Source organism: Geotrypetes seraphini, chromosome 2 (assembly GCF_902459505.1).
Source record: "Geotrypetes seraphini chromosome 2, aGeoSer1.1, whole genome shotgun sequence".
Taxonomy (NCBI): Eukaryota; Metazoa; Chordata; class Amphibia; order Gymnophiona; family Dermophiidae; genus Geotrypetes; species Geotrypetes seraphini.
In genome coordinates, this window is record NC_047085.1 from 491,343,530 (window position 1) to 491,358,571 (window position 15,042).

The window sequence follows — 15,042 nt, forward strand, 5'->3', positions numbered from 1 at the left end:
CGTGTTTCCCTTGTGGCCCATGATACGCCAGGTCATTTGTGGCCCATGATAGGCCAGGTCATTCGAAGAATAGCGGCCTACCCAGTGTTGGTAATCCTGGTTGTTCCAAATTGGCCACGTTGACTGATGCACAGATCTGGTTTGGCTCCAGAGGGCCCAGGGTCTCGAATTGCCACTTCATCCATCTCTGCTTTCACAGGGTCCAATTGCTCTGGAGGTTCCAGAGGTTACGGCATAGCTCTTGAGCACGTGGTCGTAGATCAGAAAGACTACTCAGAGGTGTCATAGCTACCCTCCTAAGATCTATAAAACCAGCGACTGTTGTAGCCTATGCAAAGGCTTGGAAAAAGTTTCAGCACTGGTGTTCTAAGCAAAATTGGAGCTTTTTAAGGCTCCAATTTCCATGGTTCTATCGTTTCTCCGGGACAGGCTCCAGAGGGTCTGGCAGTTGGTTTCCTCAAATTGCAGGTGGTAGGCCTCTAGTGCTTCAAGGCTCAAGTGGAGAATGTTTCTTTGGCTTCCCATCCTGATGTAGCCAGATTTTGAAGAGAGCTTTGAGACTACAGCTTCCTTTGTGGCATTCGTTCCCAACATGGAATCTTAACATTGTCTTTCATACCCTCAGTAAGACTCCATACAAGCCCTTACAAGAGGTGTTATGTTGGATCTTGCTATTAACTGCGTGAATGAAGTGGAAACCTTAATAGAGTGTTCAAACAACAAAAATCCTCAGATCACCATATGATGTAGAGCAGTGTTCTTCAACCACCGGTCCATGGACCAGTGCTGATACACAGAAATTTCCTGACCCAACACAGTGTTCTTCAACCGCCAGTCCACAGTGCGATCGATGCGGCGTTATCTTCGAGCCAGCTCCCTCTTCCTAACTGATTCAATGCACAAAGCCACAGGCAGTGGCTCCTACAGGCAACCTGCGCCTGAACCGGAAGCCTTCTCTCTGACGTTGCAACATCAGAGGGAAGGCTTCCAGATGAGAGGCATGGGACGTGCAAGGTGCAATTAGTAGTATTATGGGGGCGGGGTCTGGGGTGGAGATTGGGTAGAGATGGGTGGGGTCTGGCCCACGACTTAGCCCAGTGTTTCTCAACTGCCGGTCCACAGACCGATGCCGGTCCACAGAATAATTATTTTATTTCTGCCGGTCCATAGGTGTAAAAAGGTTGAAAAACACTGATGTAAAGCACTCAAATGATATAAAATGCACTGTGATATTAACACAGAGGAAAAAGATCTCAAAATGCCCCTGGAGTTCAATCAATAGAAGAACACCGATTTGGGGTTAGGGTATCATCATTGATCAAAACCTCTGTGAAAATGTATCAGTGTATCAATAATTTAATCTATTTTTGATTTTTTTTTAATAAATTATTTTTTAAAATATTTGTATGATTTCAAATATATTTCAACACATTCCTATTTCTCTCATATAGATAGAAATTTAAAGAGCTGGCAACAATCACAATGTAACAAAGGACATAAGGTCTGGCATTCTTTAACTGACAACAAGCACTTATCTTTTAAGACCCGATGGAGGCCAAATCCGTTTCACACCAACGGGCTTTTTCAGGGGAAACACTATATAGCTTGTGTTATGCCAGTGTCTATTAATCAAAAGTTGTCCAGTTATATGTTACAAAGATTTATGGAAGCTGGCATTTCATGCGCACAGTACAAGGTATTATCCCAGGACAAGTAGGCAGCATATTCTTGACTGATGGGTGACGGCACCGATGGAGCCTCGGTACGGACAATTTTAGAGTGATTGCACTCTAAGAACTTTAGAAAGTTCTAGCTAGGCCGCACCGCGAGTGCCTTCCCGCCCGACAGAGGCGCGGTCCCCAGTTTTCTTAATTCCGCGGAGCTAAGAAGACGCGTGTTTCCAACGACTGTTGGAAGTTTTTTTTCTCTTTTCACTTGCCTTCCCGCTCGCGCGTTTTTTTCTCTTCATATTTTATTTCTTTCCTTCTTATTTACCGTTTGTGTAAAAAAAAAAAAAATCTTTTTATTTTTCATTTTTTGTCGATCTGCCCCGGCGGGGCCTGTTGGCACCATCGAAGCCTCCGGCTTCGATTTTGCTACAGCAGTTTTTCCCTTCATGCCCCCGTCACCGGGTTTCAAAAAGTGTCAGCGGTGTGCACGCCCTATCTCCCTCTCCGACCCGCACAAGTGGTGCCTCCAGTGTCTGGGTCCGGACCATAGGGCTGAAACCTGCACCCGCTGTAGTTCTTTACAAAAAAGAACTTTAAAAAATCGTCAAATTCAGCAGCGGATCCTTTTCGGTACCGCTATGGAAGTTGCACCGGTATCGACGTCGACGACTTCCTCCAAATCGACTCCGACTGCCTCGGCACCGCAAGATACATCGCCGGTGTCGACTCCGGTAGGTAAGCCGGCTAAGAAGCCTTCCCCTACTGTTCTAGGCCCGCCAGTCGAGCATGCAGTGAGCCAAGTCCTGCAGACTGAGCGCCGGCCCCGTAAGCGCTCCGCTCCCATTGAAGTCACTGCCTCGTCATCGGCATCGACTTCACCCGAGCGTCGAGCGGCACCGAAGGTACCGAGCAAGAAAAAAACGGTACTGGTGCCATCGGGACCAACGTTGGATGAGCGTATTGCCTCTATCCTCCAGGCCCAACTTAAGGAGCAACTCCAACACTTGCTCCCAGCTCTGTTGACTCCGAACCTTCCAGTGTCGGTACCGACTGAGCCTTCGGTGCCGTCTGTCGATCAGCCTCTTCTATTGTCATCGACTGTTTTGGCACCGCACAAATCTTTGTCCATGCCTGTTCTGTCAGCAGAACCAAAGCGGCGTGCTACTCCTACGGTGTCTGAACCGGTACTGTTCTCTGAACCCCGTACCGTACTACATTCCCCAGGTACCGTCTCCACTCGGTCAGGTAAATCGGTACGCAAGACTAAGCATACTGAAACATCGACTCCACTTTCCCAGGGCCGTTCCCAATCGGTACGGGACCCTGACTTGTGGGACGACTCAGATGATCCCCTCGGTACCGAGGAGGATTACACATCTGATGAGGATGAACCATCGGTGCAGGATACTACTGCTAAGCCAGAGCACTCCTTCACCAAATTTTTAAAGGAGATGTCAGACACCCTGTCTATTCCTTTGGAGTCTGACTCTAAAAAATCCAAAGCATTTTTGGATGCTTTGGATTTTGACCAACCTCCTAAGGAGTTTTTAAAGTTACCCCTCCATGACATCTTGAGGGAAACTTTTTATAAGAATCTTGAAACTCCTTTGACAATTCCAGGAGCCCCAAGAAAACTGGAATCTCTGTATAAAGTAATTCCAATCCCAGGATTTGACAAGCACCAACTTCCCCATGAATCTCTGTTGGTAGAGTCAACCCTAAAGAAATCTGCAGGAGCCAGTGTATATGCCTCTGTCCCTCCTGGCAGAGAATGAAAGGCCATGGATAAATTTGGAAAGCGCCTTTACCAAAATGCCATGCTGGCCAACCATTCAGGTAATTACGCATTCCACTTCTCGTTTTACCTGAAGCATCTCATTCAACAGGTGACCTCTTTTCAAAAGTATATTCCGGACCGTAAGCTTCCTGCTTTTCAGCAATGTACCTCTAGTCTTTTGCAACTCAGGAAGTTTATGGTCCGTTCCATTTATGATACTTTTGAACTGACATCACGAGCTACTGCTATCTCTGTAGCAATGAGAAGGTTGGCATGGCTACGGGTCTCAGACCTGGACGTAAACCATCAGGACCGGCTTGCCAATGCGCCTTGCCTAGGGGATGAGCTGTTTGGGGAGTCCATGGATACCACCACACAAAAGCTCTCCGCCCATGAAACGAGGTGGGACACCTTGTTGAAAAACAAGAAGAAACCTCCTCCTCCTCGTCCATTCAGGCAACAATCTTCATATCAAAGGAGGTTTTCTGCTCGACCGGCTCAGCCTCATCCCCCTCAACCTCGCAGACAGCGTCAACAGCAGCAACAGGCTCGTCAACAACAACAGCCTACTGTAAAACCGGCTACTCAACCTAAGCCGACACAGCCCTTTTGACTCTCTTCTCCAGAACATTGCCAGTCTTCCTCCCTCATGTCCTCTACCTCAGCCCATAGGAGGTCGACTACAGGTTTTTCTGTCTCGCTGGGAAGCAATCACCTCCGTCCAGTGGGTACTTGCTATCATCGCTCACGGCTACTCCCTAAACTTTCAGACTCCTCCACCGTTAAGTCTGCCAAAAGAGTCTGCTTCCAACAAGGCTCAGTCCCTCCTCCTCACTCAGGAGGTTCAATCCCTCCTTCTTCTCAATGCCATCGAACCAGTTCCTCTAGACCAGCAAGGCCTGGGATTTTATTCCCGGTACTTTCTTGTACCCAAAAAGACCGGAGATCTCAGACCAATATTAGATCTCAGAGATCTCAACAAATGTCTGGTCAAGGAGAAGTTCAAGATGTTATCTCTTGCCACCCTATACCCTCTTCTCTCTCAGGAAGACTGGCTATGTTCCCTCGATCTCAAGGAGGCGTATACTCACATTCCAATTCATCTGATGTCCAGACAATATCTTCGCTTTCTTGTCAACCAACATCATTACCAATACAAGGTGCTACCCTTCGGTCTAGCCTCCTCTCCCAGGGTATTCACCAAATGTCTAATTGTGGTCGCAGCTTATCTCCGCTCCCACAATTTTCAAGTCTTCCCTTATCTGGACGACTGGCTCATCAAGGCTCCTTCTCCTCAGGCCGTTCACATAGCCACCAATCAGACCATTTACTTCCTTCGACTGTTGGGGTTCGAAATCAATCTACCCAAGTCGCACCTCATTCCAACTCAGCAACTTCAATTCATTGGAGCCATTCTGGATACTATTCGGATGAGGGCTTTTCTTCCTCCAAACCGCCTTCACACCATCCTTCATCTCTGTCAGCAGGTGTTCCAGGAAACTTCCATCTCTGCAAATCACATGATGGTGCTCTTGGGTCACATGGCCTCCACAGTACATGTCACACCCTTCGCACGTCTCCACCTGCGTACTCCTCAATGGGCCTTAGCGACCCAGTGGTCCCAAGCGACGGATCCTTGTTCACAACTCATATCTGTGACCTCGTCTCTTCGACAGTCGCTTCTTTGGTGGTTGACATCCTCAAATCTATCCAGAGGTCTACTGTTCCATCTACCTCCTCATCAACTGGTCATCACCACGGATTCCTCCCCCTATGCATGGGGAGCTCACTTGAACGAGTTCCAAACTCAGGGGTTTTGGACCACCCAGGAAAAGAAACACCACATCAATTTCCTGGAACTCAGAGCGATGTTTTACGCCCTCAAAGCTTTTCAACATCTCCTTTTTCCTCAGGTTCTTCTCATTTGCACAGACAACCAAGTTGCAATGTACTACATCAACAAACAAGGAGGGACGGGATCCCGTCCTTTGTGTCAGGAAGCTCAAAGGATTTGGACCTGGGCGACTGCTCGGCACCTATTCCTGAAAGCAGTCTACATCCAAGGGGAACAGAATTGCTTAGCAGACAATCTCAGCAGAATTCTTCAACCTCACGAATGGACTCTCGACCCCTCGACCCTCCAGTCCATTTTCTCTCAATGGGGCACTCCTCAAGTGGATCTTTTTGCAGCTCCCCACAACCATCAACTGCCCCTGTTTTGCTCCAGACTTTACTCTCCTCACCGTCTGGAACCCGATGCATTTCTCCTGGATTGGACCAATCTCTTCCTTTATGCATTCCCTCCTCTTCCACTCATGCTGCGCACCTTATTCAAGCTCAAGAGGGAACAAGCCACCATGATTCTCATTGCTCCACGGTGGCCCAGACAACATTGGTTTTCCCTTCTACTTCAACTCAGTTCCAGGGAACCCATACCTCTTCCTCTGTTTCCTTCACTACTTACACAGCATCAGCAAACGCTTCTTCATCCCAACTTACAGTCTCTGCACCTGACAGCTTGGTATCTCTCGGGCTGACTTCAGCTCATGCTCTCCTTTCTCAGCCTGTCCATTCTATTATTGATGCCTCCAGGAAACCGTCTACTCTTCAATGTTACCAACAAAAGTGGTCTCGGTTTTCTTCCTGGTGCCTATTACATCACCATAATCCCATATCTACAGCAGTGGGACTGGTGTTGGACTATCTATTGTCCTTATCTGACTCTGGTCTTAAATCCTCTTCGATAAGGGTCCACCTTAGTGCCATTGCAGCTTTTCATGAGCCTTTTCATGGAAAACCCCTCTCAGCTCATCCCTTAGTTTCAAGGTTCATGAAGGGCCTTTTCAATGTGAAACCACCTCTTAAGGCCCCTCCTGTTGTATGGGATCTTAATGTGGTTCTTTCTGCGTTAATGAAGCCTCCTTTCGAGCCGTTGGCCTCAACGCATTTTAAATTTCTAACTTGGAAAGTGGTCTTTCTAATAGCTCTCACTTCTGCCAGGAGGGTCAGTGAGCTCCATGCACTGGTGGCGGATCCACCTTTCACGGTTTTTCACCATGATAAGGTCGTCCTCCGTACACATCCAAAGTTCCTTCCTAAGGTTGTGTCTGAATTTCATCTTAACCAATCCATCGTTCTACCTGTTTATTCCCCAAAGCCTCATTCTAATCCAGGTGAACAGGCTTTACATACCTTGGATTGTAAACGTGCTCTGGCTTACTATCTTGATCGCACCAAACCTCACAGATCATCTCCTCAACTGTTTTTGTCCTTTGATCCTAACAAGTTGGGTCATCCTGTATCTAAACGCACTCTGTCCAATTGGCTTGCTGCTTGCGTTTCTTTTTGTTATGCTCAGTCGGGCCTGACACTGGAAGGTTCTGTTATGGGCCACAAAATTAGAGCTATGGCAGCGTCTGTAGCTTTCCTCCGTTCCACTCCTATTGAGGAAATCTGCAAGGCTGCTACTTGGTCCTCAGTTCATACTTTTACATCTCACTATTGTCTGGATGCATTCTCCAGACGGGATGGACACTTCGGCCAATCTGTTTTACAAAATTTATTCTCCTAATGGCCAACCTTCCCTCCATCCCTCTTTTTGTTAGCTTGGAGGTCACCCATCAGTCAAGAATATGCTGCCTGCTTGTCCTGGGATAAAGCACAGTTACTTACCGTAACAGGTGTTATCCAGGGACAGCAGGCAGATATTCTTGCGTCCCTCCCACCTCCCCGGGTTGGCTTCTTAGCTGGCTTATCCTAACTGGGGACCGCGCGCCTCTGTCGGGCGGGAAGGCACTCGCGCACGCGCGGTGCGGCCTAGCTAGAACTTTCTAAAGTTCTTAGAGTGCAATCACTCTAAAATTGTCCGTACCGGGGCTCCGTCGGTGCCATCACTCATCAGTCAATAATATCTGCCTGCTGTCCCTGGATAACACCTGTTACGGTAAGTAACTGTGCTGTCTCGAGCTTCCATGTAAATCAGGAAGTCCGACTGCCCATGATCATGGGTTTGAAGGAAAAGGACAAATTTTTGCATTGCTGGATGTAACTTAGAAGAGTTCTCCGTTATCTTGAGATGACAAATGATTTTCATCTCTTGAGATAATCTTTTTGTACTGATGAGTCCTAGCCACTTGGAGAAGCTGGCTTCTAAGACTTCCATTTTAAGATGGATTTGCATGGCTATTTCTTCAGCATACATTGGATATGGTAAGCAACCATTCAGTTTACCCCATCAATAGCATCCACTATCTCCTTGTCTTAATTCTCTCTTGCAAAGAAGCAAGGAAGAGACTATGAGAACTACGTAAGTGTTAGTGCTGGTTGCACTCAGGAGGGTTTTAGGTTATGTTCCTATTAACATTGATGTATTTAATTGTACTCATTGAAGTGTAGAACAGAATAGGCTTTCTTGTGGAAGTCCCTGTACCCCTCCTAGTTATTCTCCTGTCAACTGTTTTGGTATGACCTGAGAGAAGCTACAGCACAGCTAGTGATTCAGGAGGTGGAGCCAAAAATGTAGATGATGCCTTCTACACAACTTACAATTAGAGGTGAATAACCCACTGGTTCAAGACTCATATCCCTTTCTACTAGAAAGAAGATTGAGGTAAGAAGTGAACCTAATCTTCCCCTCTACTTTTCTCTCTGTAGCATTTACCTTAATGGAGTCTCCTTTCCTTTCTGTCAACTCTTTCAACCGCTAAGAAGTGAACCTAATCTTCCCCTCTACTTTTCTCTCTCTCTCTGTAGCATTTTCCTTAACGGAGTCTCCTTTTCTTTCTGTCAACTCTTTCAACCGCTTATTTCTTTCTCTCTTTTACTTGCAACCCCAGAACAAGGCAAACTCTCATACATGCCTCATCACTAGGGAGCATCACATGAATACAACCCAGCGAACCAAAAGTACCTAGACAGCCCTGGGCATGGAGACAAACTTATTATTTATTTATTTTTATTCAATTTTCTATACCGTTCTCCCAAGGGAGCTCAGAACGGTTTATATTAATTTATTCAAGTACTCAAACATTTTTCCCTGTCCTGGTAGGCTCACAATCTATCTAATGTACCTGGGGCAATGGGGGGATTAAGTGACTTGCTCAGGGTCACAAGGAGCAGCATGGGTTTGAACCCACAACCCCAGGGTGCTGAGGCTGTAGCTTTTTTAACCACCACACACTCCCCCTATCCCTGAATCACCAAGAACATGCAACACCACCTTCCCTGCTAGCAACAGCCTAGCCTCTGACAAGTACAAGCCAGGGCTGAGCTGTAATTCTGGGGATCAAAAGCCATTGTGTGACTGTTTCTGATCTTGGAACAGGGAATCATGGAGGATGAGAGAGGTTTGCTGCATGAGCCATATCCAGCCTGCGCTCCATAGTTTGGGGGCTCCTGCTGTATTGCTTCAGCTACTAAGTGCTTCTTGGTGACAAGGAAAGGTGGGATGAAATTTTAAAAGAAAAAAAATCAAGTTTGTTTTTCTTTTCAGTTCATTGCATTAACTATTCTAAGCCTAGGTTGATTGAGGAGGAGTTTGTTTCTATAATTATGAAATAAATTGATGTGGTTCACAGTATCTTAATTTTGTCTCCATCTGCTTCTTCCCAACAGCAGATCGAGGAAAAGATACATCTGGTCAGAGGGACCAAGCTTCAAACCTAAATCGGGAAAGAGATCTCGAGAGGCAAATTCAAAATAAGGAGAAAAGAAAGCGAAAACAATCCCTTTCTCCTCCACCTTCAGCCTATGAACGGGGAACAAAGAGAACTGATGAAAGGCAAGTTGTTTTTAGTGATTGTCCTTGAACAGCAGCCATTTCCCTCCACATGGGGTTTGAGGGATGGAAAGGAAGCATCCAGTGCCAAGTTATTAGAAATTAATCTTGCAAATTAAAAAAAAAATGTAAAAATGAATTGCTTTCAAAGGGGCACGTCTATTCACCTGATTATTTGTCGCTAATATGTCACCTAAACATTTTTTATAAGAAAAAGTGTGATGTGGCAAGCATTAAGCCACTCATGCTTGTTACTTTACCTGTGTCCCAGTCCTTTGGAAAATATTCTGGTATTTTTAAAGATCAGACAAGGGCTGCAGTTAAAGAAAGGAAAACTACTAGGAGAAGGATAATCACAAAACCAAAACCTTAAATAGTTATCGGAGAACAAACAGGACTCTTTTATGCTAGAAAGATTGTGCAATTTAACAAAACCTCAGATGCAATGTTCTGTCACTCTGTGAACCTCATCTGGTCACTGTTTCCCTGTTTAGTGTATCCAGCAGTAATTGGTTGATAGTAATAACAGTATAACTTTGCCTTCTTGCCCCATCCTTTGGAACCCATTATTCAGTATAGGCACCAGATGTACACTGTTTAGGCCACCTAACTTTGCATTAGCTGCTTGTTGGGAAATCCTAAATATTTGGGATCCTGCTTTCAAAACAGCTACATGAACTTCACTTTAAATTATTTTCCAGTGCAATAGGTGAGACATTCTAGACCAGGGGTGCACAACTCCGGCCCTCGAAGGCCAAATCCAGTTGGGTTTTCAGGGTTTCCCCAGTGAATTTGCATGAGATCTATTTGCCTGCACTTCTTCCATTGTATGCATATTGATCTCATGCGAATTCATTTGAGAAATCCTGAAAACCTGGCCTGACAAGGGCCGAAGTTGGGCACCCCTGTTCTAGACAGATGGGTAATGTCCCCATGACCATGTGCCATCTGCAGAAGAAATCCATTCTGGATTTTTTTCTTTGTGCTTCTGTACTTCACTTGGGCTCCTTAGCACCACCTACAGTTTTTCCCTTATGACGCAGGAGTGTATTTGTTCTACTCTCCACAATTTATTATTTTATTCAATGTCAATCTGGGGTTTCTGGTGCTCAGAACGATTATTCAGATCTGGCTTCATTAAGATTCTTGGATTTTTAGCAATTTTTTTTTTCAAAAGTTCCCTTCACTTCCAAAACTTAATTTTATTTTATTTTTACCTCAAAACTGGTTGGAATGGAGTCCTTGAGCTCTTCTACCCCAAATTCATGCGAGGATTGCACAAAATTTGTGCTTCAGGAACATCCTTGCGCCACATGCCATGTGGTGCAGATTGGAGAGCTGGGATCGGCTAGCTTAACCTCTCCTCTGTCCTATTAGTGTGGCCATTTCTCTTTTTCGGGACCTTCAAATATAAGAATGTGGATGCCTCGCAGCCCTAAGAAACGCAAAGTAGAGTCATCACAGGGTGACTCAGTGCTCCCTAGTCCAGATGCCTTCTCAGACTTTTTGAAATTTTTGTGGAAAGTCTTTCACAAGAGCTGTGTTTCTCCTACGCAGTCCTGCTATGCCTCGGACTTGTCTTATCATGGCCATAGCCTCACAAGGCATGTTGTCTTCACTGTCTGCCACTGTTCAGGACTTGGGAGACATCTCTCCAGGAGATACTGATGATGATGACCATTTTGCTGTTCCCTTATTTTTTGGAGAAGCTTCGCCCCATGGCAGGGGACCCAGGAATATATGCCGGCTCTTTAGATCATGCTTTAGCTTTAGAGCCAGGGAACGATCCCATGGTTCTGTGTTTACGTTTTCTGCCTTGCCGGATCTTATTTCAGAGTCTCTGAATGAGTTGGATTTAGTCACTCAGCTGGCTCTTTCTACTTCCTCCTCTCTTATGTGTGGAGTGAGAGCTTAGTCCTCAGCGTTTCCTTGGCATCTTGATATTAACATCTTGATCTTGGCGTAGTGGGATTCTCCAGAGGAATCTCTCAAAGTATTGAGAGTCATGTCCCGTCTGTATCCTATGGCACAGGAGTGTCAGCAGCTTTTTAGACAGCCTAAAGTTGATTCCTTAGTTGCCCAGGTCACTAAGTGCACCTCCATTCTGAGCGAAGGCAGCATTGTGCTCAAGGATATGCAGGACCACCAAATGGATGTAGTTCTCGGGAGTCTTTTTGAGGTGGTAGCTTTGGGAGTCAAAGCTGCCTCAGTGTCCTTTGTCATTCATACTTGTCTGTCCAGAACCTCCTTCTCAACTTCTTTTTTCTGGTGTGGATTATATAGCTGACACCCTGTATGACATTATTTGTGTCCTGGGTAAAGCGTCAGCTTATTCGATTTCTGCTTGAATAATGCTCTTGATCAGACAGTAGGCCAGTGATTCCACCTCTAAAGCTACTCTTGCCAGACTTCTGGTTACATGTCCCACAGATTCTCCATGGGCTACAAGCAGAGGTTCTCTGGATCCAGGCATAACCAGACCTCTGTTTCCTGCGCTGCTCCATCTACCAAGAAGTTGCAATGATGCCAGGCCGTGGGAGGCTCCTCTGCGAAATGGGGACAGGCTCTCAGTGTTTCTTCAGGCCTGGGTCCAGAATTCATCTGACCACTGGGTTCTGTACATCATTCAGTCCCAGCTGCAAGCTAGAATTTGTCCAGCTTCTAATGGATTGGTTTGTGTACTCTCCTGCAGGTTGCCCGGAAAAGACAAAAAGGGTTCAAGTTACTGTGAAAGGGTTGCTCGACATTCAGGTTATAGAGCCGGTGCCACCAGTACCCTTGGTCTCAGGCAGATACTCCATATACTTTATCATTCCAAAGAAAGTCTATGATGATTGGAGACCTTAGTCACTTAAATGCAGCACTCAAGGTTTCATGCTTTCGCATAGAGATGGTTCTATCTGTCATAGCAGCGGTGACCCTGGAAGAGTTCTTAGCCTCTGTAGATCTGACAGAGGCCTACTTGCATATTCCTATTTTCCCAGACAAGATGGGACTGCAAGTACATCCCTACCTGGACGACTGGCTGATCAGGGCCCCCTCATCTGAGGGTTGGTGCACAGTGGATCAGGTGATCCCAGTCCTGGAGGATCTGGGTTGGATTGTAAATTACCAAAAGAGCAATTTGACACTGATTCAATCCCTGGAGTACCTGGGAGCGGCCGATCACATTTATCTACCAGAGGCATGCAGAGAGAAGCTGTGCTGCCAAATTTCTTCTCTCTTAGGCAAGTCAGCTCTGTCACAATGGGACTATCTTCAAGACTTGGGGTCCATGGCACCTACAATAGATGTGCCTTGAGTGAGAGCCCATATGTATCCTCTCCAGAACACGCTGCTTTCCCGCTGGACTCCACAAGTGGACACCTTACAGAGGTCTCTGCCCTGGACACTTGAGGCTCGAGCCAGCATGGATTGGTGGCTCCGTCCTCAGTCCTTCTCCAAGGGCTTGACTCTGTGGATTACTTCCTGAGTGGTTGTAAAGAGAGATGCCAGTCTCCTGGGCTGGGGAGCCCATTGCAACTGCCGACCAATTCAGGGGCATTGGATGCCCTCTCAGAAAAAGTGGTCTATCAACAGGCTAGAACTGCATGCCATTTGGTTGGCGCTAGTGAAATTGCAGAAGACTCTCGAAGGTCAAGCAGTCAGTGTCTTCTCTGACAATGCTACAGTGGTGGTCTATGCCAGTCAACAGGGAGGCACCAAGAGTGCGTCTGGAAGCCTGCATGCTCTTTCACTGAGTGGATCAAGGACCTCAGCTATAGTGTCCACAAGCTGTTTTTTCAGTCTTTGAAAAGTAGCCTCACCCCCTACTACAAACTACTGCACTGGCTGTCAATCGAGGCACGAATAATTTTCAAGTTCTTCTGCATATGTTTCAAACTAGTTTGGGGACTAGCACCTATGTATCTGCTATCTCACTTCATATTCTACAGCCCTATAAGACAAACCAGAAACTGCTATCTTTTTGCATACCCAAGCATTACTAATTGTAAATACAAAACCTTTCTGGATAGAACTTTTGCATACCAAGCAAACAGACAACAACATTGGCTAGACAACTACATCAACAAAGCTAGACTGACCTACAACGCTTTTAGAAAACTCATAAAAACTGCCTTATTCGACAGATATATCACCTAAACAGAATTTTCACCGAGCAGTTAGATGAAGAATTTTTTCTCTTTTTTTCTTTTCTCGTTTCAAATATGCCCCCTCTAAATCCTAACCAAATCGCATTTTGTAATTCAGGACCTGTCTTCTAATATGTCCCCAAGGAAAATCCTTAACAAACTGTATATTATAATTTTCGCTGTATATTATAATTTTCGCTGTATATTGAAATTTTCGCTGTATTTTTCTGAAATTCATGACCTTTTCCTAACAGGCTCTCTCGGAATTTCGCTGTATATTGTAATTGTCGCTGTACTTTTTTTTTTTTTTTTTTGTAATTTGCGACTTTTTCCTAACAGGTCCTCTCGGAAATTTCCTACCAAACTGTATATTTTATATATTCGCTTAGCAAACTGTACAGCTTACATTTCCGCTTTCTCAAAGTTTCTGTACTCTATATTTCCTCTGACTATCTGCATATTGTAACTCGCTGAAATGTCCAGCTCTCTTGAATGTAAACCGCCTAGAAGTCGCAAGATTGTGGCGGTATAGAAGAATAAAGTTGTTATTATTATTATTATTTTGTTAGCCTATATTCTCTGTGGGAAACAGTCCCCTGTTTCTGTTAAAACACATTCGACTAGAAGTATAGCTTCGTCATGGGCAAAAGCTAGAGCAGTCTCTCCAGAGGAGATTTGTAGAGCCAGCGACTTGGTTCACTGTACACACATTTGCAAAGTTTTACAGGGTGGATGTTGTGGCACAAGATGACTCTGCCTTTTGGTCCTCAGCATTGCGAGCTGGCACTGTCAGCCCACCCTAGATTCCTGGAACTAGTTTTGTACGTCCTGCTTGTCCAGAATGACACACCTGTTGCAATGGAAAAAAGAGATTATGTCCTTACCTTGATAATATCTTTTCCAGAAGATAGGTGTGTCATTCTGGACTCCCACCCTATCCTTCCTATGCCTGCCTACCATTCTGTTTTTGCTTCTCCAAGTTTGTATCTTGGATGCCAGTCAGCCCTTTGGGCCTTGAAGATTTCTGTATAATAGGTTTATAGTGTATGCCTGAGCTCCTTTGTTGCTTCTGTTGGCTGTTACTTGTTCATTGAATGCTCAAGTGTAGTATGTTTGAGCAGAACAGTTGTTTACTTTGGGAAATTTCCTGTTTTTGTCCTTGCTTCACAAAATTTGGATGGAGCTCTTGTTTGATTGTGTACTCACTGCAGGTGGCAGTAGAGTTCCTAGTGAAGTAGGAGGATCACAGAAAAAATCTGAAGTGGATTCCTACTACATATGGCTCGCTTCTATGGGGAGATAACCCACATGTCCAGAATGACACACTTATCTAAGTAGATATAATATCTTTTCCAGTACTGGAAAAGATATTATCAAGGTAAGGACATAATCTCTTTTTATGTTCCATGTTTCCAACATATTCTCAATCAATATGAATGTTCTCTGCTAGATACACTACTCTCTTCAGCTCTTAAAATTGTATTAAGTTCATGTACTATCTATAGATTCAAATCTTATATTGCTACAAAAATGAATCTTTTAACCAAATTCATTGCTAAACAGTTGTATTTATCTTCCGATGTTAAACATAATTCCTGAATATCCACACTGCCATTGGTTCATTATTTATTGTTATGGTTTATAACTTTTTTTGTTGGTTTTCTTTTCTTATAAAAACTTGAATAA

The 15,042-nt window shown here is 45.0% G+C and overlaps 1 protein-coding gene across 4 annotated transcripts in view; it reads left to right on the forward strand.

Moving 5' to 3' along the window:
- Positions 1 to 15,042, forward strand: part of SETD2 (SET domain containing 2, histone lysine methyltransferase) — a 282,749-nt gene that overhangs the window by 188,701 nt on the left and 79,006 nt on the right. For 3 of the 4 annotated variants that reach the window (XM_033931879.1, XM_033931878.1, XM_033931876.1), the window contains one exon: positions 9,061 to 9,226. In XM_033931879.1, coding sequence (XP_033787770.1) covers positions 9,061 to 9,226 — 166 coding nt within the window. The remainder of the gene's footprint in view (positions 1 to 9,060; positions 9,227 to 15,042) is intronic. The other variant, XM_033931877.1, reaches the window with a different exon arrangement.